The following is a 25974-nucleotide window of genomic DNA, read 5'->3' on the forward strand; positions in this document are numbered from 1 at the left end:
AATTAGAATCTCAGGATTTGTAGGAAGACAAAGAATGGATGCACCTGCGCCATTGCAGACGATTTTGATTTACGCCATTCAAAGTCTCTAACCTTTAGCTACGATAATCACGGGGATCACAACTCGATAGTCCATACCTGTTACCATGGCTATGTCCAGTTTTCAGTGAGTTCACGAACTGATGCCATGTTTTGGTGTGGTCGCCCCCAACATAAGCTAGGTTGTTGGTCGTCTCACGCTATTATTTGCTACCATCTCTTTTTATTATATCTTCGATCTGACATATATGCAGCTGATTTTATCAGACACATGATAGACATGCTTGTAGCTCGATGTATCCTTTTTATCCCACCGTACAAATTCCAATATACTTGCATTACATAGGTCCGATAACTTCTGAAAACCCCATACATAAGCACACACATCGGGTAGCCTGAGCTCAAAAGTGAGCCTCGAATATAGAACCAAGAATCGGTCAGATTTAAGAGAGTGACTGACCGCAAAGGTTGGCTAGCGGGGTTCCTCCCGCTATTGAGCAACACTATGAGGAGGCCTTAAGTCTTATTTTGCTAAGCTACTGGCCAAATATTGTTTGACCTTGATCACAACCACAGGTTCAAAGCTTTTGTGGTTGGTGATCATTTCCCTTTGGAATAGGGCGTGGTGGCGGAAGTATATCAAAGTTCTCAAGAATAAGTGTCTCCTCAAAAATTCGGAACTGTGACGCAAAATAAAGCTGAATTCTTCAGCTTTACATGGTATGGAATGACAGTTTACAAGGATTATTCATATTTATGCATGCTCTATGTAGCCAAAATAGACGACTGGATGTGTTTATAACTGTTAACCTAATAAAATTTCAATAATTGTATGTTCCATGTATAGTGCTACAAAAGTTTTACTCCTAAAAACTCAGCGTTTTTAGCTATTGGCGTCATGTACATTTGCAAGCCAATCTTTATACCGTTTTCCCTGATTCCATCTCGAACGTTCTCATAAATCGTTTTCACCTTCGCTATAGATAACATTTAGATACCTTGGTTTTTGATACTCAAACTATAGTTGATTTGGATTTAAAAAGTGGAATCACGCTGATATTGGCTCTAAGATTAGATAACATTTAAATATCTCGGTTTTTAATACTCCACGAACCATAGTTAGCTTTAATATCTAAAGTGGCATCACGCTGATATTGGCTTTAAATTGTTTTAGATACTTATTCACAGTATCTTCCCTAGTGACTCTAAAATCAACTTCTAGTATCGCACCTTCTGAATCTATACTGTTAGAAATAACACTTGTTTAGCAGTCCTTGGCTTTTAATTCGATGGATCCCCCGAAATCATATAACTCGTTAGATTTGACCTAGAATGCATGGCAGTGATGGTCCTCTTTCTGCGATTCTGTGTTAGTGAAATCTAGAAAAACCTACGAATTTATTTTATATCATTGTCGTACCACTTCTTATCACTATTCACCATCTCATAAATAATTATTTCACATAACACAGCTCTTCGTGTTCGTGAAATAAAAAGCATACTCATTAAGTAAAGTACTTGACAGATCTATAAGTTTGAAGAAACGACAGCTACTTAATTACAACAGTAATTTCGAATGTACTGTGTTCTAACTTTTTGATATTCCAAATACTAGCGTGATTAAAAATCTTAATTATTTATTTATCATGTCAACACCATTTTTTGCATAGATTGCTCAACATACAAACTTATTTCATAAATTGTTTTACAGTTCCCTATTGTTAACTCCAAATTCCTGTCTGTATTCATGATAAAACAATTTTGTATTTTGCACCTATTTCATATTTCATCCCTTTATTCTCCCCCTCTCTCTCTCTCAGATATCCACACTAAAAAAGTTCTGTTGTAATCAAACTAATGAGTTCCGGATTTACATACAAACAAAACGAGATAAAAAAAACCTAATCAAATATCAAGCTTTTAATAACAAAATCTAACTTTTGGTAAATGTAAGTTCGCACCAATCTGCGTATGCAAATACATTTTTAAGGTCGTATGGAGTATGCATTAAATTATATCAGCTCATTTGCTTTTGGATTATCACTTTCATTCATTCTATTGTTATGTTTCTGTTGGAATAAAAAACAAAGGTAAGCAAGTATTTACTTAAAAAAGCAATTAAACATTTACATTTTCTTTAGTTTAACTCAAAAAAGACACAATCCTAGTACTGATAACAGTGTTACTTCCTGCCAAGTAAGTGTATTACAAATGTCGACTTACTATTTAAGTACTCCCATACTCCTTATTATTTATTTATTTGAACACATAAATATTGGTACGAAGGAGCATCGAATACATATGCGCCACACAAGTCGATTGATTTGTATGTGGGTTGTGATACTGCCCGAGTGCTCAGACCGAAGCATGTGGTTTTCTTAGGTAGCCATGCCCGGAGCCTTCGACCGAAAAGTCTGATCCACAAGGCAGTGGAGCAACGTCAGGAAGTCCAGTCCCATGGTAGCCGTTGGCCAATAATTGGTTTGTACTCCATTTGTTTCCTCAGGATCCTGTAGCCTATGTGCATCATTGGTTTGGAATCAGGGTTTTCGACCCCTCTAGGTGGACCATTCGTGTTCACTAACCCGGATAAAGAACCGGACATTCGCCTTTCGTCCTCTCCATTTCATAAACAACGCCCCGCTGCGAGAAGACAGTGAGTAGGTTTTCCTTGGCAGTGGCTTCATACGCATGGCCATGTGAGAACATTTCGATAGCGAGAACCGACCCTCCTCACCCTCGGCTGTACCGAGGCATTCGGGGCCCCCGTACTCCAAATTCTCATAATGAAGACGACATTTTAGCTCTCATTTCCTTTAGGGTTCTTAGCTTTTATTTTGATGTACTGCTGGGGGCGACTCTGTATAAGACATTCGGCTTTCATCAAGTAAATCTCAGCTTCTCTTTGTACATCCAGGCACTATCGCTATTCATAATACAATCAACGTATAGTTCGAAGTCAAGTGACTAGATTTCAACCCAGTAAATGAGTTAGTTGTACTAGGCTTGTTTTAACATGTGATTGTGTTTGAACACTTATTTTAGTAGAACACATCAAATTTAGGGATTACTTACTTACGCCTGTTACTCCTCGTGAAGGAGCATAGGCCGCTCACCAGGATTCTCCATCCAACCCTGTCCTGGGCAATCATTTCCAGCTCATCCCAGTTGTTATTCATCCTTTCTATATCTGCTTCTATTTCCCGACGTAGTGCGTTCTTTTGCCTTCCTCTTTTCCGTTTCCCTCCAGGATTCCAAGTTAGGGCTTGTCTCGTGATGCAGTTTGGCGATTTGCGTAATGTATGTCCTGTCCATTTCCATCGTCTTTACCGAATTTCCTCTTAAACTGAAAGCTGGTTTGTTCTCTCCCACAAAAGGCTGTAGCTGCGACCTTGACGCGGTGGTCGGGCTTGCCTATCGTAATGACCCAACCGAGCCATATTGGCTGGAACATATGTTCCTGTAGGTTCTACCATGCCAGGCAGGTCGATTGGAGAACGGTAAGACTAAAAGCAGCAACTCAAGGTCTGAGGGCGAAGTCGTACTGCTGACTGTAGGCGGGTGTGACAGCAGTAAGGTGTTTCCCTCGGACAACCAGCATAACAGCGATGCTGCCTTCTTACAAGGAAGGACGGGGTTAGAAAAGGTTGACCCTAAAAATGTCACACCTCACCTTACCTCACGGATTTCCGTCTCCGGCGGTAAGACCCTTTGAAGAACAGAACTAACACATTAAAAAACTCCCACGAAAGGGCCGTGCACAACCGGCCTCAAGCAGTTGTCTCTTGGGCTTTGCAGTCACGCTCCCAGGTCGTTAAGGCCAACATTAATCCAACTTCTTTTTCAGGTTCCTCAAGATATACCCTTCCACGGTGTGGGCAGTCGGGAAGTGATATCAGCCCTCATACCCGTAACAACACATGAGACCAAGTTGGTCACATTCAAATCCTTCGTACACCTCCTAATACCTCTTTTATCTTCATGACTAACCCTCCTCACGTCCCTTTATCACCTCGCACCGCTAGGGCAAACGATGCAAGTACGCGGAACGTTATTCTTGATCTAAAACCACGCTCTAAACTACACATAGGAGCTTTTAACGTCCGAACACTGTGCCAAACAGGACAACAAGCTTCCTTAGCTAGGACTTTAGAATCTCGCGCCATCGATGTGTGCTGCGTCTCCGAAACGCGCATACAGGATCCGAGTAGCGTCATTCACTTGACCTCACCATGTCAAAACAAAGAACCAACTCGATTCACACTTCGTGCATCGGGAAGCCCTGATTCTGCTTCTCGTGGCCTCGCCGGCGTAGGTATAGCATTGAGTCCTAGGGCAGAACTAGCTCTCTTAGAGTGGATCCCAGTAGACATTTGTCTGTGCGCTGTCCATCTAAACGGAACAGTAAGGACTCGGAAAGACAGGGAAACTCGTTGTTGCCTCTTCGTCGTCTCTGCCTATTCACCCACTGACTGCAGCTCAGATGATGTAAAAGATGGGTTTTATAGAAAGCTTTCCGACCTTCTCAGAAACGCTAGGCGCTCTGATGTAGTAATAGTGGCTGGTGACCTTAATGCTCAAGTAAGGGAAAGACACGTGGGTGGATCTTATGGTGTCGTGGCTCAAAGAACAGATAATGGCGACCGTCTGTTGCAGTTATGCTCAGATAACCACATGTTCCTAGCAAATACTAACTTTAAGTATAAGGAAAAACATCTTTTGATATGGCGCCCCCCTAATTCGTCCCAACGTTGGACCCAAATAGATCACATCGCTATCAGCCACCGATGGAGGGGCTCGATAGAAGACTGTCGCTCATTCTGGAGCACATGCCTAGATTCAGATCATGCTCTAGTGCGAGCGCGTATTTGTCTGTGTCTTACTGGACGTAAGAAAGACGCTGCTAGGAAACCTCTTAGGGTCCTGTTTAATGATAGTCGAACTAAGAGTATATTTCAGGAACAACTAGGAAAACAGTTAGGCAGCCATGTATGTGATGCCCACCCCGAGGCAGCATGGAATGATATCCGAAAAGCTATGGAAACAGCAGTGATATCTGCGAGTACGGTAAATCACAAGGTTAGGGAGCAACACTGGATCTCAGCAGCATCTACCGCACTAATAGATGCTCGAAAACTCATTTCATCTGGATCTGAACATAATGAAGAGCGGAGTCATCTTAAGCGCAAGCTGACAAGAAGCCGACGCAACGATCGTGAACAGTGGTGGGTAGCGAAAGCAAGAGAGATGGAAAAGGCAGCGGCAATAGGTAATAGCAGACAATTGTTCAGACTTGTTAGGGAAACAGGTATTAGGAACCCGACTGTTAGCGAAACAATCTCAGAAAAAGATGGACATATTATTCATTCTCAATCCAGTAGATTGGATCGATGGGCAGAACACTTTAGGGATCAGTTCAACTGGCCTCCAGCCACACTTCGGTTTTAATGCTCTTCTTCACTTGTTTGTTTGCTTCTATGTATTCAGCTTGTGCTCGAACTTTCTCTGTTCGTGTTCGGCTGTTGTTAATTGCTGTCTTCTTGTTCTTCCTTTCTTCGATCCTGTCCAGTGTTTCTATAGATATCCATTCCTTATGATGATGCTTCTTGAGGCCCAGAACCTCCTGACTTGTTGAAGTTAATGCTTCTTTGATACTTTCCCAGTTTTCCTCCATAGTAGTTTCTTCTTCTTTCAATAGATCCTGTAAGGCTTGGAACCTGTTGTTGAGAGTTATCTTAAATTCATTGAATCTGTCAGTATGTCGAAGGAAGGCTGTATTGAACCTTTGTATTGCTGTTTGTCCAGTTGTCCAGTTCTTTTTTAGCTTCAGTTTTAAATTGGCCACAACTAGGTGGTGATCTGAAGCTATATCAGCTCCTCTCCTGGTTCTCACATCTTCCATTGTCCTTCGGAACTTTTTATTGATACAAATATGGTCTACCTGGTTCTCTGTGGTATGGTCCGGTGAGATCTATGTAGCTTTGTGTATACGTTTGTGCGGAAATATTGTGCCTCCTATGACCAATTTGTTGAATGCACACAGATTTGCAAATCTTTCCTCATTTTCTTTTATCTCTCCCAGTCCATGTCGTCCCATGATATCTTCATATCCGGTGTTGTCTATTCCGACTTTGGCGTTTAGATCTCCCATCAGAATGGTGAGGTCCTTTCTTGGGCATTTCTCTATGATTGACTGCAGCTGCTTGTAGAATTGATCTTTAATGTCGTCGTTGCTATCATTGGTGGGTGCATAACACTGGATAATATTCATTGTGATCCCCCTTCTTTATCTTGAGTGATGCTTTGATGATTCTGGATCCGTGAGATTCCCATCCTACAAGTGCATTTCATGCTACTTTGGACAGCATCAGAGCAACTCCCTGAGTGTGTGGAGCATTTTCCTCTTCGTGACCGGAGTATAGCAGCATCTCTCCCGTATTTAGCCTTTGTTGTCCAACTTGGGTCCAATGAGTTTCTCTGATTCCCAGTACTGCCAAGTTGTATCTCCTCATTTCCATTGCTAGTTGACTGGTCTTCCCGGTCTCCCACATTGTCCGGACGTTCCATGTACCTATAAAAATTGTTGCTTTGGTTGTTAGAAGGGGCATCGGCCTCATGGCTTCCGAAGGAACTTGGTTTTCATCATGAGGCGTTATAACTCTTCTAAATGAAGACCTTCTACCTCTCAGGGCAGAGTTAAAATGGTTCGAATTATTTTCTCTGGTTAGCGTTTTTAGCGAGTTAGTTTTTTACGGGATAGGGTCGCTAACCCCATGCCCAGTTGTCTTCCCTTACCCGGGCTTGGGACTGGCAGCAACTCTAGAAGAGCTACAGGCGGAGTTCGTTATAATGATGCAAATGACTCCTTATAATGCTTGAGTGAGTTATCCAATCTGGTATTTACCTCAAGAAGTGGTGTCCGAATTCCAACCGAATTTACTTGAGAGAATAAAACTATTGAGTGGCTAAATATATGTTAAGGAATAAAAACTATTTTACAAAATTTCAATCAATACAGTACTACTTACCAGATAAAAAATGGTTAACCAAAGATGGAAATAAAAGTCACGAAGCAAATAATAATATCTTAACTGTAGATAATTATTGCGTTACATCACAAGTCAATCAGAACTGAAACTATCAACCACTGGATCCTAAAACAGTAATGTAAAAGTAAGTTGATCGTTTCGATTATTGGCAGGGTCGCGAGTGAGCATCTGTAAAGTCTCAAGCTGAGATGTAACAACTTTTCGATCCTCTCTGATCTTTATCTGTACCCCTAACTTAAATCAGTCCTAAAATTAAATCAAACAGCTCAACTCCATTGAAGTTCCGTTTGATATGTTCAGAGAGATTGACCTGTGATTAATCAATAACTAAAAACGGACATATCAAACTAAATTAAGTATAATAGACTGTCTTATGTTGTAAAATTCATTCCACTGCCTGACTCCTTTGTGATTCGTGTCAGCATCCTGTTGTTCTGACCTACATCTTGTTATCAATCATAGGAATGGATAGTTGAGTCTATTATATCTATAGATCAAGTATTATCTAGTATTTAGTAGTAGTACAATTCTTTGTACGTTATAACACTTTATTCCGTAAATCTACAATACTTGAAAGCTAGTCTACTGTTATGGAGGAAGTTGTCTATGGTCTGATTAAACGAGATTTTTGGTAAACAGAATGCCATTCGATAGGTTGATCAGTCAGTCAGTTACAATGTAGAACCCGTACTTGTGTACATCGGTTCAATTTACCATACCCCATTAGCACAGAGAGGTGAATTTATCGGACCAAATCCCGGAATAGTTAGGTAGTAACAGTATCAAATGTGATAAGAAAAATTAGGCATTCAAGATACGACTCTAAATGAAAACAAATTAGTGAGACAAGCACAAAAATCGTCATGAGGAAATTAGAATCTCAGGATTTGTAGGAAGACAAAGAATGGATGCACCTGCGCCATTGCAGACGATTTTGATTTACGCCATTCAAAGTCTCTAACCTTTAGCTACGATAATCACGGGGATCACAACTCGATAGTCCATACCTGTTACCATGGCTATGTCCAGTTTTCAGTGAGTTCACGAACTGATGCCATGTTTTGGTGTGGCCGCCACCGAAATTTTTGCATCCCTTCTTTGTACTAGAAAGCATTTCCCGTCGAGGTAGGCGGATATTGGGCACACGTAGCACATATCGAAACCACTTTAGTTGATGATTTACTACGTCATCAGTAGATTTACTATCTTTGCCTAGTACTCTATTCCTAACCCAGGCATAGTTTATTCCTAAAATACAAGAGAAGTGTTTCGTAGACATCGATGGTCGACTACCAGTAAGCTACAAATATCGCCTACTCTTAATGGCCATGTTCCACGTCTGTTAAGTGGAACGAAGCGAACTGCCGCTCAGTAAATTCGCCCATTGGTTGGAAGACGGATATCTCACCAATGCCATGAGTGGTGCATGTTGGCAAAAGTCAATCGAGCCTTCTGAATCCGTGCCGAGATTTAGTTAGACACCAGACCATCAGTACTGATGAGACTCCCGGGATAAAAGAGGCAGTCGATGCGTTCGACTGCTTCACTCCTTATCACTTATTGAGGTGGCCACAAAAGCCTATCCTGAAGTAACATTTTATATATGGAGAGAGAGAACTGCATCCCAGACATGCTAGGTCAACAAGTGAATTTCCTGGTAGTAGACGAACTCCTGAAAAGTCATAATCAAAGTGTTATCTTCAAGAGCATGTTCATGACGAAGTCAAATAAAAATGGCGAAAGCGGAACAACCCTGACGACCACCACTTGAAGTAACCGGCCTCTGTGACAGTTTGCTGTAAGTTCTGACTCGACCAGATGTGTTTTTGTAGAGCCTGTACAAGGTTGATGTACCTCTGTGACAAACTTCAATGACAAACACTGCCATAAAACCTCACGGTCGACGGAGTCGAACGCTACATTAAGGCCATGGAATACAATTATAGTAGGACGTCGAGAGATATGCTTATGTTCCAGGATCTGCCGAAAGATAAATGTTCGGTCTATACATCCACACCCAGGTTTGAAACCAGCCGTTTTCTTATATTTGCTCTTCATGAGCTTTAGTCAGACGTCAAAATATTATTGAGGCTAATATTTTAGACATTATATTAGTAAAACTGATTCATCTGTTGTTGGCACGAGGGGACTTTTGTCTTTCTTATAGACTAGGACGATCAGCAATCGAGAACATTCAGATGGGATTACGTTCAGTTTTCAGATTCTAACGAAGATCTCAATTAATTTAACTGGTAAAACTGAACAACCATACTTAAAAATCTTAGGGGTTAGTCCATCCATCCCTCGCTTTAGATTGCCTATAACATTTTCAATCTCACTAATAGTTGAAGGACTTACATCAGTTTGCCGTCCAGGTTACTTGGAGATAGTGGCTAACTGAAGTGTGGTTGAAGGCAAACTGAACTATTCCTTAAAGTGTTCTGCCCATCGGTTCAGTCCCTTGGATTGTGAGTGAATAATAGTCCTGTCTTTTTCCGAGATAGTTTCACTAACAACCGAATTTTCAATACCCGTTCCCTTGATAAGTCTGAACAGCTGTCTACTGTTACCTATCGCTGTTGTCTTTTCCATCTCTTCTGCTTTCGTTTCCCACCACTGCTCACGATCATTACTTAGGCTTTTGATCAACCTACATTTAGGTTGCCTTCGCCCCTCATTGTGTTCAAAGCCAGACGAGATGTTTCCGAACAACTATCAGTTCTGTTGACGCTAATGAAATCCACTTATTTTTCCTAAACCTTTTCTGTTTCTATGGCTTTCTGGATATCATACCAACTTGGTGTTGGTGTTGGTCTTTTCCAGGAATAGACGGTTATCTGAGCATAATCGCAACAGACGGTTGCTATTATCTATTCGCTGAGCCTCAACACCATAAGATCTGACTAAGTGACTTTCGGTTTGGTTTAGTTTACTCGAGAATTGACTTCACCCGCCACTATTACTACATCAGAGCGTTTAGCTTTTTGAAGGTTGGATAGCTTCCTATAAAATTCATCTTCAACTTCGTCCGAGCTGCAATCAGGAGTATAAGCAGAAACAACAAAAAGATAACGGTGAGTGCCCCTATCTTTTTAAGTCCTGACTGTCCCGTTTAGTCGAACAGCGTATAAGCAACTGTCTATTGGAATCCAGTCTAGGAGAGCCTGTTCTGCCTTAGAACTTAATGCTATACCACAGGAAGTAGCAGTGACACCCCCAGATGCTTGTAGGATAAATCGTACAAGTTCTTTATATTGACGAGGTGATGTCAAGTGAATGGCTGTACCTGAATCCTGTCTGCATGTTTCGGAGACTCACCATACATCGGCGGTGCGAGAAGCCTATTGTCCTATATGACACAAGGTTCGAACATTAAAAGCTGCAATATGTAGTGTAGAGTGTTGTTTCAGGAGACAAGGAATAATTTTTCGTGAATTCAAATCATTAGCATTGGTGGCGCATGGTGATAAAGATATGTGAGAATGGCTAATCGTGGGAATGGAAGAATTATTAAGGGGTGAGGGAAGGATTCGATCATCAACAAGATAACTTCGTGTGCCAGTAGAGGTATGAGGGTGGTTGTCACTTCCCGGCTACCCACACCGTGGAAGGATATTCCTTCTTGAGAGACCTGAAGAGGGTGCTGAACTATTGGTGGTCTTAGCAACCCGGAAGCTTGACTGTGGAGCCAAAGAGACAAATACTTGAGGCTGGTCGAGCACGTCATTTTATAGGAAGTTTTTGACGAGTTCGCCTCGCATTTCAAAAAGTCTTACCGCAGGAGACGGAAATTCGTGAGGTAAGGCGAGGTGTGATATTTTCGGGGTGAACCTTTTCTAACCTCTACATTCCGTTGTGAGAAGACAGCATTGTTACACGTGCCAGTTGTCCTAGAGAAGCACCTTACTGCTGTCACAGCCCTCTAGAGTCAGGAGTACAACCTCGCCCTCGTGCCTTAAGTTGCTGCTTTTAGTCTTAACTTTCTCCAACCAACCTACCTGGCATGGTATGACCTCAAGAAACCAATATTCCAGCTAATATAACTCGATTGAGTTATCATGATAGGCAAGCCCGACCACCACTTCAAGTTAGCAGCTACAACCAGGTCGATAGATGGACCTCAATGATATAATTCGACCCAGTAATGGCTATTTACGAGACTGTATAATCGAATTAAGCCCTCGAATGATCAAAGTTGGAGACAAGACCACTAACCAGATGAATGGATCTTTGTGTAATAAAATAAAATCCTTATATTCAAAATAGACAGGGCTACCCACTCTCGTCCTTTCTTTTCTTGTGGTCGACTGGATTATGAAGACCACATCTGAGGGGAAGCATGGAATATAATGGACAGCTTGGATGCAACTAGATTATTTGGACTTCTCAGATGACCTAGCTCTTCTATTTCATGTACATCAACGAATGCGGGCGAAGACAGCCAGTGAAGCAGCAGCATCTACAACAGTAGGTCTCATCATTCACAAGAGGGAAAACAAGATCCTAAAATACAACACAGAGAAACAAACAAGTAACGTCTGTTAGAGAAGTTCTGGAAGAGAGGAAAAGTCCTACGTACTTGGGCAGCATAATCGATGAACAAGGAGAGTCTGATGCTGACATAAAAGCAAGGATTTGCAAAGTAAGGGTAGCATTCCTATTATTAGAGAGCATATAGAACTCAAAACAACTGTCTGCAAGCCAACATCGAAGTCAGAATTTTCAATACGAACGTCAAGACAGTTCTAGTGTACGAAACTGAAAATTGACGAACTACTACAACCATAATCAAAAGGGTACAGTTATTTACAAACAATTTTGTGTACAAAATATCAATTTTCGTTGGCCGGATATCATCAACAACCTACTGTGAGAGAAAACAAAGCGACTTCCAACTGAAGAGGAAATTACGAACAGATTCTGGAGTTGGATAAGACATTACGGAAATCAACGAACCGCATCACAAGGCAAGTCCCAACTTGGAATCCTGAAGACAAAGGAAAAAGAGAACGACCATGGAATACATTGCGTCGAGAATCACATCGAGACAAAAAGGATGAGCAACACTCGGAGACAACTGGAAAGAAGAGGTCAGGGCAGAGTTGGCTGGAGAATCCCGGTGGGCGGTCTTTGCTCCTCCACGAGGGGTAATCAGATTAAGTAAGTAATATACAAATTTTGAACACAAACATGACGAAATATCATAGGCTATTCGAGGAAATTAGTTTGTTGGTCACCCGTTTTTCAATCAATAAAGACGTGATTGTTAGGCATAAACATTTTACATCGTATCATCCACACTACTCGAACCAATAGCTAGTGGCTCAAACCATCAATGTTATTTATTATTCTGGGTATTGTAAACATTTTTTAAAATATAGTCTTGTGTTAAACTGTATGATCTCCTGTTTAGGCAATAATTCGATATTCGTAATTAATGTGCACACTGTTGTAATTACTGGAATTTCATAAATTCGTCACTAGATCTCTCATATTTTCCTAGCACTTGAAGTCTAACATCATCATTCATAATTCTGACATTATTTTCTAGGAGACTTGGGACTTAAAAAATGCTTGAAACCTACCACTATTTCATGTTCCTCTCTATCATGTTTGTCGAATAACCTGACTGTAAATGTTCTAACTATTCTTTTAAACTATCCAACTTTGAAGATAGGTTCATAGAACTTTTCCCAATCATCGTTAAGTGCTGATTTTTGAAATTAAATTAGTATCTATACTCGTTAACTTTGTATGAAATATACTGGTTTTTTTTCTATTTTAGAAAATCACTTACAATCACCATAAATCTTTCACAGTTAGACTCATTCGACCGCATAAATGTGCACTTAATACTGTTGCCAATACTACCACTACTACTGTTGAAACTAAAACTATCACTACCACCAAGGTTAACATCAATCATGATACCACTAATCATGTATTAATTAAAAATTCTAATTTATTCGTCAATGAAGATGATTTGGCGTATGCTACCACAATTGGACTAAATACAAATATGAATAGTACGGATATTATATCTCCTAGTAGTTATCCATTACTACAGTATGTGTTTATAATTCCTTTGCTCGTATCCTATTCAGTTTTTCTATTATTATTATTATTATTATTATTATTATTATTATTATTATTATTATTATTATTATTATTATTAAAGTGCTTGAAAGCTACCTGGATGAAGTTTAGCATATAGTCGACTGATTTAAAATCATTTGGAGGGGTGTAGATACATTCACTCCTTATCTTACCCTTAATCATGAATTCTAATATTCCTTCATACATTATCGCTTTGCCAACCATATTCTCCAGTATTTAACTTTTTTTTTCCTATTTTTGTTACCACTATTACTTTTACTCATTTGCTATTCATCTTGCTAGTTTGATCTCATCGTCCTGAGTAGGTATGGCAGTTTGGGCTAAAGCATATTTGTGCTAGGTTCTAGATTGATTTTAATTGGCTGACTAGCCTTTATGTAACTATAGTATACCTCAAAGCCGAGTGTATAGATTTCCAACCTGATGTATATTTGAAATGCTCACCATTTTCCTGTGCAGGAGTTGAAATGAAGTTAATCGATATATATATATATATATATATATATATATATATATATATATATATGCACTACTGAAGACGATAAAAGTAGAGTACGGGACAAAATCGAGAGATTCTTAAGATAACTGAGTACTTTTAGAGCTACTTTTCAGTCAATGAGCAGAGAGTCTGAATGGAAACAATGAAACCTGTCAGATTTTTTAAGTTTTAGCAAATCTTACGATTTGTTATGGCTTATTATCAGTTCTCTGATATTATTATTGTAGAACTATTATTACATAACTTCAATAAACAGAGTATGAATTGATTTACGCCTAAACTTTGTTTTTGAATCTTCTTCATAATCATAAGTAATGAAGTAAAAAATTCATTATCACCTACAAATTTGTTTAAGATCTAGTAACATGGCTTTGTAAGACATGCGTAAAATTCATTACAAGTCTGAGCATTCTTACTTCATAACTTTGGAGATTATCCAGTAAACCACCAATAAAATAAATATTTTTCAAGTTTACAATCAACACGGTACATGGAAACAAAAATTGATTGATTAATGTACTATGTAAAATCAGAATGTAAGAAAGTGATCAGTCAATACGTTTAACATCATCATTTTACTCTAGAATGACAGTAATAAATATTTCTTAACACTTTTAAATAAGGTTTTCTATTGTACAATTTATGAGACAAAAGATAAAAGTTATTCGATCTTTTTTTTCAATTTCGTACTGACACTTGAAAGTAGTTTTCTCGATTATGATCAAATGGTTCATATAATACTGTAGTTTTTTTTACTCGAAGCCAATATCCTTAAATTCAATCTACTTTCCTTTAATTTAACTTATTTCTTAAGAAAAAGAAAGCATTCATGCTCACAGATTTTCTGAATCTTATTATCATAATCTATTCTCATGAAATTATGGTTGCTATTGAGTACAGAATTGTTAGTGGTTCAGACTCTACGTTGATGACTGCCTAGAGCATTCGTTGTAACTTGGTTGCCTGATGTCTAGCTCCTTGGTATTTGAATAACGTAGTGTTAGATTAGATTCGAGTATTGGTGTGTGTGTGAGCATCAACGTTAGGTTACTACGGGTACTACATCCAACTGACGAATCCCTAAGTGATGCGAAAAACACTTCCTGTAGTCTGCTAATTTCTTCTTTCTTGTATAAATAAGTGCTATTACTTTCAAACCACTAAACTGGTATCCAATGGTTCACATTTTTAACATTAAGTTGACTCTTGATATTTTGCATCGGTCATGAATTACCGCCAGTGATAGCTATCTCACGTACAAAATCAATTCGAAACGTCTATAAAATCTCGGAGAAAATGATCCAAATTGTGAAATAGGTATAAAATTCTCTTCCTATTTTTTAAAAAATAATTCTTTGAACAAAGAATTTAGAAGACAAAAAAACAAAAAACAGCAGGAAATCTTGAACAAATTAGTTACCACAATGATCTCATCGAGTTTAAACAAAAAGAAATCGGTGAACTATCTAACATACAATCGTCTTATTATCATTTTTAACATTTTGCTTGTTGTCATGTAATTGGTTTTCATTATAAATAAATGTTTACCCGTTTGATAGATAATGTATTTAATGAATGAGTAATTTTTCTACATTTAAATTAATAAATATAATCAAGGTGAAATTCTTTCGTTGATTAACTATTGTTGGAAGTGACTGCATTCTTGAAAGTTAAACTGTCATAAAATCATTGGTGTGTTAGCCTCAATAATTTACAAATTCTGCCAAAAAAACACAACTGTGGTGGTGAACTAAATTCGAGTTTAACTATCTGAAGTGCAGTTACACTATATCGGATAACTTCATTCCTTTAAATAATGACAGTGATATTGTAGTGAACAGAACACGGGTGGGGACAATCAAATGTATTTAACACAAAATTACAGGACTTGTTAATAAAATCTAACAATCATAAAGTAAATGCTTAATTTGCAAAATGTCCATCAATTGTCTCAAAATGACTCAGACTTCATTGTTTTTGCATTTTCAGACAAATTGCATGCTTTCCATTCTTTACTGTTCGATCCTGCTGCCAGACCTTCTGTTCACGACTAACATATACTACTTATATCAGTATAAGTAGCACACACCACAATATTACTGTTTTGATATATGATACTGGACTGATATTTAATAAGATCATTGTGTTTCGACGAGTTTGAACTTTGATCAGCGAACGCTACATCGTTGAATTAGATAAGATTACAACGAAAACATTTAAAATTTGTAGCATTCAAACTCTGTGAGATTTTAATCTACACAAAAAACCGCGCAACAACCACTAATCCAGTAATACAATTTAATGATTTTTTAATAATTTTCCTTGGTGCTTGTAATGCATAAAACAAACTTAATACTATATTGACATGACTGTATTTAGGTTGCTTAGTCGAGACTTTAGCGGTCACCTAGTCCATAACAAAATTTCCCGTACTGCATATACCATATATGATAACTTTGAATGCTTCCAAGAGTTTCACATTTTTCTTTTTTTCTTGTCGTCAAATGCTATATATGACAATGTCCTTCTGTTCCTGGATTATTTGGAACAACTAACTGAAACCCAAAGGAAACCTTCCAAATAAAGCGATTATTCCTCGATACTCAGGTTATAAGTCTTATGTGCAGAATCGATATATGTTACTTTCAGAAATGCATAATATATTGCAATTTCATCTCGAAGACTGAAGTAAAATATTGAATTATTGCTATTTTCATGAAAGACTATATCTTCAAAGTTGAACTGAACACACCGCATAATTTTGTTCGCATTCTTAGTGCCTAAATTTAATTAGATTTCATGTAGATTTTACAACCTGGATGTTGTTATGATCGTGTTTCAGCCATGTCATCATCTTGTGAGCTGCTTACCGAATTTCAAAAAAGGGTCTCAAATAAACCCACTCACTAGACATTAACTGTTGTCTCAAAGGGTCTATAGGAATATACCTTTATGTACATAGTTGTGAATGGTTTTAATGGAGGTGATTTTTAGTTCACCATGTACTGCATGGATCCAAAATCTAAGATTGCGGTAGGAATATTTAGACCTATAGCATAAATGTAATTAAAATAAAGCATATATGAACGACTGCTGTCATATTCTTTGTCTGTGGTATGGTGGTATATTGGATGTTGTACGATCTTCTAACAGGTGCTTATCAATACTAACATTTACATTCTGAGGTCCTAATGCTTTGGGCCAACGTTCATATGCACAAACATACCCGACAAAACTGAATCAGCCTCGTATTTTTGCACACTGGTGTGACATATTTAGTATCCCCTTGCTCCATAAAAAATATTGAACACTGAAGTATCGTTGCCTTATACATCTCTTTCAGACACAACTCGAACTTAGCGCAACTGGTAAATCGTCATAGTCTTATTGAATATCAGTCCAGTATCATATATCAGAACAGTAATATCACTGTCATTATTTAAAGGAATGAAGTTATCCGACATAGTGTAACTGCACTTCAGACAGTTAAACTCGAATTTAGTTCACCACCACAGTTGTTTTTTTGGCAGAATTTGTAAATTATTGAGGCTAATGCATCAATGATTCTATGGTTGTTTAGCCTTCAAGGACTTAGTCATCTCCAACAATAGTCGATCCCATCGTGTATTTGGAGACCTAATAACCATGGAGTTTGATTGGCTCAGAATATTAAACACTGATATTGATTACTGATGTAATGCATGTAAAGTTGTGTACTGTTATTGTTCTCTTTTTTAATGATAAATTCACTGATCGAAGCAATTAGTTTTTAACCGTTCTATTCAAACTTGATTCCGTTTCTTGCTATCTACACAATCAGGCAGTATTATTACGCGTCATCACATACTAACAGTAGATCAAAACTGAGTCCATAACAGTTTACTAGATTCCTGTGTTGCATTAGAGATTTAATACTACTTTTAAAGCCATCAGTAGTAACTTTTAGTATTGCGCAATGATAGTGATTATACATCAGTCCGTCATTAGATCAATAACTCTAGCCATTCGAAACAAACAATCTGCCGAAATATTTGTCAAATTCGTCATTCAAGTAGGAATCAGAAGTTCAACTAATTAATTAACGGGATAATAAATCACGGCTCTGGATCCGAGTCCTGCGCGAGATTGTCGGTGCTCATTGTTTTAGAGTCCCATAGTTGGACGGGATGCCCTCCGAATGTTTTTAGGCTTTTAATACTGATCTAACTTAGATCTGTTCATGTTTACGAATGGAATTAAATAATATTCACATCCTCATACTAATTAAATAATATATTCTCAAAATAGAATTTATTTTTAATGAATCATTTTTCATGCTTTTTATTTAGTCAAGACAGTAATACACATAGGAATTGTGAACTTCCACCAGTACCGACATACTTCGATGCGGCATTTACTGAGGTAAGTTAGCGCTTTGATAATATACAGTGAATTTCTTCGTAGTAGCATTTAATAGTGTGGACTTCTAACCATAATTATTCTGAGAACTTATCCCATGTCTACCGATCAGTACAGAAAAAAGTAGGACAATATCACAAACGAGTTTATTTCCTTCTCTTGTAAGGGGGATTTTTTCAGATAACTGGACACTGTTCATCAGGCGCCTGCTACTAATCGACAGAATGGTAGACAGTACGAAGATTGGTACAGAAACTAGGGTATAGAAAGTAAAATATGAGCAATGCTGGATAGATGGTATTCAACTAGTGAGAGGCAAATTTTTATGGGTTGTGAAATGGTGGAGAATAGGTTGTTATAAATAGGCGGATTTTCCACCTAGATAAAACCTCTTCATTCCACACAACCTTGGTCTCTCTTTGGACAATCATTTGGTTGAGCATTAGGAAGGTGACGATGACTAAATTTGACAGTAGAACACAAAGTAAAGTTAAAGCAAGGTTTATACTGCTAAAATGGTCATTTGTCGTTTCAAAAAAGCGACTGTTTAGCATAAGTTTAATATTTCTGATGGTAGTCATATCCTCTTCATAGAGCTATAAAAAATATAAAAGTGTAGCAAGAAAGTGTTGACATCCTCGAGTATAGTTTAGGAGAGCAATTTTTTTCGATTCACTGACCTAACTCTACTCTCTGTGTATGTAAATCTCAAAGAATTCATCAGGGTATACGAAGATAAAGAAATCGTAAAAAGACTACGATACAGAACTGGAAACCAACTCTAAGGGTTACTTATGATTAATGTGTAAAAGTTTTTAACCTGAAGTTCATAAACCAAGAGAGTAAATCCATGGTTATGAAATAAATAAATTACTCTTGGGGTTTATTGATGAACAATAGAAATATTGGAATAACCTGAAAGTAGATCAAAAATATTATGATTTCCCTTAATCTAGAAGCATATATTTCTAAATTTGTTTCAAGTCGAGAATCACAGACCAAACCGTATCAACCTAGCTAAATATAATCAATATAATGCATATCAAAGGAGTCATAATTAATAATAGTGAGAAAGACTAAATGTAAGGAATATGGTTTAAGAAGGATGAATAATTTTACGTGATGGAAAGTATGAAATAGTGTTATGAAACTCAAAATTCATAGAATGATGAAGAATGAATTCATCTGTTTCCCTGAGATCTTGTTCAACCTTCGATCATACCTATCATGTGAACCCCATCAATATAATTTGAAACTACCAATATTTTATGAACCGATGCCACGTCTTCGTTTGATTGATCCTAGCTTTATTCCAACCTCCATCATTCGGCATTGTGCATCCAAAAAGATAGCGATTGCGTATGCGGAACATGTTCTGACCATCTTAGTCAACATTTATTAAAAGATCCATCAACAGATTTTGTTATCTTTGCGTGGTACTTTACGCCTCATGTGAGCGTTGTTCAATCGATTGTCCCACCATACATGTCTCATTTACCCTTACCATACAGATTATATGTGAATTACATTAGTTGACCATTCAATTCAGCTTGGAGGTTGGTGCAAATATACATCGGTCCAAGTTCCCACACTAAATCAATACATCGAGATGAAATTATCAAGCTAAATAACAAGTAAGAGAAATAAAAATAATATTCAATGATGGTTAAAAAAGATTAACCATAACGAATATGAATCTGCAGAATAAAAAGTATAAGACAATTTTAAAACTCAAAACCTAAACAAAATCAAAAAGTGAATACATTTGGACCATTGCAACCTGTTTGAGCCATGTCACTTAATGTCTCCAACCATTAGTTACGGTGATTACGCAAACCCTAACCAGTTAGTTGAAACCTATTAGCTTTTTTCTGATTTATTTCTACCTCAGCCAAAATTGGGCATCAAGGTAAGCTCTGATTAAGCATGTGTAATACATCCCTCACCCATCTCAGTCAGTGAAACTTCACAATCTTATGCATAACTTTTGAATGACATAGTTTTATTATTGGTATTCATACTTGTATTTTTCTGTGTCATTATTCTCTTCATTCTAATTATCATTTAGAATAAACAAATTAAAATTGATCATCATCAAACTCATGTTGATCATGCACCATTACCAGAAGATAACATGGATCAATTAACATGTTATTATTATTCAATCCCAACAGTGAAACAACTAGTTAGTAATAAGCATCATTTATATGATGTTACCATCCCTAAATTATTACAATCAATCAAAAAAATATCATTAACAGGAGTTTCTGATACAAACAATCGATGTTATTCACTATGTGATGATGATGTTGATGATCCAACGTCGGATTCTGATGGGTTGTATGCGAGTGTAAGTCATCCTCCGCCTCCATTTCCCTCTTCTACAATTGGTAACAATTTTGTTACACAAGAAACACTTCAAGACATGGAAACAATAGTTAATGTAAATATTACTCCGACTACTACTACTAATAGTAATTCAATGCATACTAATAAAAACATGACTGGAAATAGTAAGTTTTCGCCATTGATTCGTGCGCATTCTACTTTTTTTGAAGGAAAATATCCTAGAGGTATATTATTATTATTATTATTATTATTATTATTATTCAACTTAATGAATAAAATCATAAAAATGATGAGATGAGAAGTAAAATTGAAAATTCCCTCATCCCTTTCAACAGGCATTAAAATGTTTAAACAACATGTAATAGTCTACAGAATCTGTGATCCTACCTGTTAGGCAGGTAAAAATATAATTTATATTTGATTAAAAGATTTATTAACATTATCCGAAGTTAACTTTTGTCATAACGATTCGATAATACAACTACAGAGCTATTAACAATTACTAGGGAGTACTGGATAGATATTTTAGCCTATTATAGCATTATTCAGTTAGCACACATACCTGCTATATCGCTAAGAGTATAATCCAGGATTTTCATTTCTCACTATGAGTGTGTTATCTTTAGATCATGGAATCACAATCGAATTGTTCACGTTTTTGACGTCTAATCACAATTCAAAATCACAGCTCGAAATCGTCTAACACCATTAGTGGGTTTTATTGAACATTAAAACAATTAAAACTTAATATTTCAATACTCATTCTGTTGTTGCAATCTAAATTAATATAATTCGTATAGAGATTGGGAATAAATAAAGCTAGCCAATAAAAAAGAGAATAGAACATACACATACTGGACAGTAATGGGAAATGCAACAGAATTGATAATTATGGGCAATATAGCCTTATCTATGAGTAGCATACAGCTTTCATGGATTGTAAGCCATGAAAAAAGACAGATCAAACCAAAGTCAGACTGAGTTTGGATGCTAAGCGTCTAAAGAAATAAATACAATTGATCATCTTGATTTATTTATTTAAACACATAAACATTGATACAAGGAGGCACCGAATATATATGCGCCACACTTCATTCGGTCTTTGTGAAGGCTGGAATACTTTCTGGGCGCCCAAACTAAAGCTGATGGTTTTCTTAGGGGGCCACGCCCCCTTTGACCTAAAGGTCTAATAAACAAGGCGAAGGAGCAACGTTAGGAGATGCAGCCCATGTTAGCCAGTGACCGACAATAGGTTCATACACTAATTGTTCCCTCAGGATGCTGGAGCCCATGTGCACCATTTGTTTGGAATCAGAGTTTTCCAACTTCCCTAGATGGATCTTCCATATCCACCAACCCGGTTAATGCTCCGGACACTGGTTGGTAGTTCAAGTTTTTGAATGAGTTGTAAACATCAATATATAAAATCATTAGGACAATAGAGAAATATGATAACTTGTGTAATCACCATAATAGTAATAGATAAAGTAATAAATTTCAGAATGTTCCCAAAGACTCTTAACCTCCAGAGCAATGAGTCAGCATCCGACGGTGTTAATGTCTAACTTCAATCGATCCGCGATCTTTCGTAACCATTCATCCATTGTCTGAAATAGATACCTGTCTCTACTTGACACGGATTAGACACCATAGATCACTGCTTCTCACTAGAACTCCAGGAAATCCATCTTGAAGCCAGTCACTAATGACCACATGATGATTATTATCAGAATGCGCGTTTATGGGGATTGTATTAATTTTAATAGTTGAATTCATGGACCGATTGGAGTTAGACATTAACACCATTGGATGCTGGCTCAGTGATCTAAAGGTTAGGCGTTCGCACGCGAGACCGAAGGTCCTGGGTTCGAGTCATGCATATGGGACCGTGGATGCGCACTACTGAATAGTTCCATACTAGGACGAATCGGCCGTTCAGTGCTTCCCAGGTTTTCAATGATGGTCTACCTTACATCGACTCATGAATTCAACTATTAAAATTACCACAATCTCCACAAACCCCGATTCTGATATTAATTTTCATTTCTTTAATTTGTAATGATTTTTCTGTAGAAGTTTAAAGTAGCTTATCAATTGTTTCGTAAATTTTCAAAAATGTTTCTTATATATGAATATATATATATTTCTTTATTCATCAGGACGTGATCCCTGTCAATCACATTATTCTCAATTAAAAGACGAATGTAACATGGGTAATAATAATAGTAGTAATAATGAAAAGAAGCGGGACGGCAATACAAAAAATCAGTACCATGGTGTTACTACAGTCACCACGACCGCTACTAATGCCGGTGTTACACTTCAATTTCCAAAATTGTCTTCAAAGATTTCAAATGATAATAATAATGATAATTATAACAGTAATAAAATTATTGATAACTGTCAACTATCTAATCAACCGACTTGTCATAATCATACGAAGATTGGAAATTGTTACCAATGTTCCGTAAGTTAATGTTGGTATTTTCAGATCATCAAGATGAATTCCAATGATTTACATTTTCAGTATCGTTTATTTCATGATATAAAGCCACCATCATTGAGTACCGTTTGTGTTAACTCCGTCTATCGGTCTCCTTCTCTCTTCCGTCATCAGTCATGAATTCTCGCTATAATACGTTCATATTTTTGATGAGAAGTTTTGTGAATAGATTAACTTAATTTGTAAGTGCTTTTCATCACAGATTGATATCAGTTAGGGTAAGATCAGTGAGCATTGAATATCTGCTTTGTTCATGCCAAAGTGAGGCTAGCAATCATCACTGACGGTGTTTTATTGCAAATTGTTCGAAGCTGAAAATGTAAACTATTTTAGATCAGATTCTACGATCTGAAGATTAAACGCTAACTATGAATCGTTAAGGCCATATATTCAATCTATAGTGATGTTGTAAGTATGGGCTACCGAGTAATCGCTTACCATGGCGGAACAGCTATACAATCTTGTCTGGTTTTCAATGGTACCCTAACTGGATATCCTTTTGCGACAAATACCGCATATAATCCAATATTTCTCAAAATTTAGTCCAGATTTCTAAAGCTGGTATTTTCAAACTTCTAAACTGCTCGTAATATTGAATCCGGCTCCTTAAAACTCATCTTCCTCATGACTGATTAACAAAAGCGCCAACTTATTTCACACCTTATCAATTTCGATGTGAGATACAATAAACTCTCTAAGTTTCTATTTTCTCAATTGCTAAATTATAAGTTAGATCACTGTTGAAGGTATGAGAATAGTGCGTAATTATGTTGTAAGCCTTTTATTTTATTAAATCGGGTTCCCAGGTTGCGTACTCTAATTAATATGTAACACCCACCATTGACCCTTCCCTCAAGTGATTGTTACATGAGTTGTCGTCGAAATTTATTTTTTCATTCAAACTGACCAAATCTTGTCTGGCAGCACATAGATTCCGTTTCAATAGGACATCATAGATGAAATGCACCACACAAATGAGGTGAAAAACTTGTGAAGAAGCAAGGGAGTAAAGTGTAGTCTAATTAGTAAGTAAATGAACAATAATTATACTTGATAAAAAATAAAGTCCAGCTAAAAATACAGACAAGAAAGACTTGTTGGGGAGTTCATCTCATTCTTTCTATGAATCGGATCGAAAACTACGACGGGATCGCCACTAGTTTCTATTATGTGCCATATCTAGATAACATCACTAAGTTACAGGATCTCTGGCCACTCCAGCCTAAGAGTTATCAAGAACCGATAGATCCTAGTCTTATAAAGCTGTCTTTCATGCTACAACGCTATGCATGACTGGTATTATTCACATTAGAGTTATTTTAGACAATATTTAAGTAAAACTTATCAACACTATGTGAAATAAATATTCCTAGATTCGAAAAGCTGAGATGTATCTAATACACGAATTATTACGTAATTGAACTCTTTAAATTTATTAATAAATTATCTAATAACAAGAAAATTTTGAAACAGGTTGTGATATAGAGTTGATTGATAAATTTTCAATTAAATAATTAATATCAGAAACTAATATACTTCAGCAGTGCGCTTTCAATATTCCATACATGAAACTCTAACCCAGGAGGTCAAGCGTTCATGTGTGACACCGATGGTTCTGCATTCGTGTCCAGTACCTTCTGCTTTTCAATAGTGGTCTGACTTAAATCAGTTCATGATTTCAATAAAACTATATATATGTTTGTACTTAGTTTTAATCTGAACTGGTCAGTTAAGCGATTTGCTAAAATTTTGTACACTTTCCAGTTAATAATGAGAACGCATTTTAACATTAAATTGAGGCTTAAAAACCTCGTGGTAGACATGATACTACTCAATGATTCAGTCATTTTTCCAGTATATGATATTTTACCAATACACACTTTCAAAGTATCATATGTATTTCGTATGGGAAAATAAAATAACTTGAAAATATTGCATCTGAGTTACAATTGGAATACGTACGTACGAAGTTCTATGTTGTTGACGACTGACTGACTGACAATTGAGATAAGTTAAATTCTAGCGTTAACTACAACCTGTCTCCATACAGATTTATACAACTTAATCTGTAATTAATTTAACCAATATTCACTCATTCTGTTTATATAAAATTAATATTTCAGACAACACCTTGTGTTCATTTGTATGCTCAAGTTACACCGTGTACAAGAACACAACAGTCTACTCTCGCTGACTCAGAAATGAAATCTAATAATAATAATAGTGTCTATAGTTCAAATTATATACGTAAGTGAATCGGTGTGTAAATATGCATTGATATGCAAAATTAAATATTATTTATATAAATAGAAGCAGGTTAAAGTTGTTTTTTTGGACCCAGATTTTACACCGCCTACTTAAGGGTGAGAAGCCGAGTAATGTTAGTACCTTTCATATAAGTATTATTAGAGGTAATCGACATGTAGCTCTGTAGGATTTAGATTTCAAGCTAGTTGACACTTATCAGCTATTTGTTTCTACAATTTTTGGCGAGTTGATGTTCTCTGCGAAAATCGAAGACAATCCGCTGAGCGTCACAGTCAACGATGTTCCCATTGATCTATTTGGTTCGTAATTATTCTGCTCTCTTTAAGATAATAATCGATTGGTACACACATCCACTATCACTTCTGGGGATCACTTTTTTTATTTAGCTCAAATGATTGTTGTGACGCAATATTAACGTTTACATAGATGGTTGTATTTACAATTCCGTATGGATGAAATGAAAATTTGAGATTCCACTCGATAATAATCTACACCAATGATTACTTGGTAAATTTAGTTGAATAGAATGAGTAAGGTGATGTAATTTGTGACCAAAATAATTGTGAGGTTTAATCCTCATCACAACAATCATGTCAGTGAATCGACCAAACCTAGGGAACCTTTGATAACTAGGTGATAACTTTTCAGTAATATTCATCTATAACTTTGTCAGGAATAAAATCTGGGACATTCAGGTCCGGGACTGATTCCAATACTCCTAGATAACTGTCCATTCGTTCAAAATTTCAGTTT

At 36.9% G+C, this 25974-nt stretch overlaps 2 protein-coding genes across 2 annotated transcripts in view; both read left to right on the top strand.

Annotated features, from left to right (window-relative positions):
• Positions 1-604: 604 nt before the first annotated feature.
• SPT7_2 (Transcriptional activator spt7) overlaps positions 605-25974 on the top strand; it is a gene marked incomplete at its 3' end in the record, with an annotated part of 26983 nt that continues 1613 nt past the window's right edge. The window contains exons 1-8 of the mRNA XM_051219586.1: positions 605-758; positions 1859-2128; positions 2180-2234; positions 12873-13153; positions 18032-18104; positions 20170-20614; positions 22610-22917; positions 25077-25200. Coding sequence (XP_051064423.1) covers positions 2034-2128; positions 2180-2234; positions 12873-13153; positions 18032-18104; positions 20170-20614; positions 22610-22917; positions 25077-25200 — 1381 coding nt within the window. The 5' untranslated portion in view covers positions 605-758; positions 1859-2033. The remainder of the gene's footprint in view (positions 759-1858; positions 2129-2179; positions 2235-12872; positions 13154-18031; positions 18105-20169; positions 20615-22609; positions 22918-25076; positions 25201-25974) is intronic.
• The window catches only part of MS3_00009598 (uncharacterized protein), a gene marked incomplete at its 5' end in the record, with an annotated part of 31674 nt that continues 28543 nt past the window's right edge, over positions 22844-25974 (top strand). Inside the window, 2 exons of the mRNA XM_051217991.1 lie at positions 22844-22917; positions 25077-25200. Coding sequence (XP_051064424.1) covers positions 25155-25200 — 46 coding nt within the window. The remainder of the gene's footprint in view (positions 22918-25076; positions 25201-25974) is intronic.

The sequence above is a fragment of the Schistosoma haematobium genome, chromosome 7 (genome assembly GCF_000699445.3).
Source record: "Schistosoma haematobium chromosome 7, whole genome shotgun sequence".
Classification (NCBI taxonomy): Eukaryota; Metazoa; Platyhelminthes; class Trematoda; order Strigeidida; family Schistosomatidae; genus Schistosoma; species Schistosoma haematobium.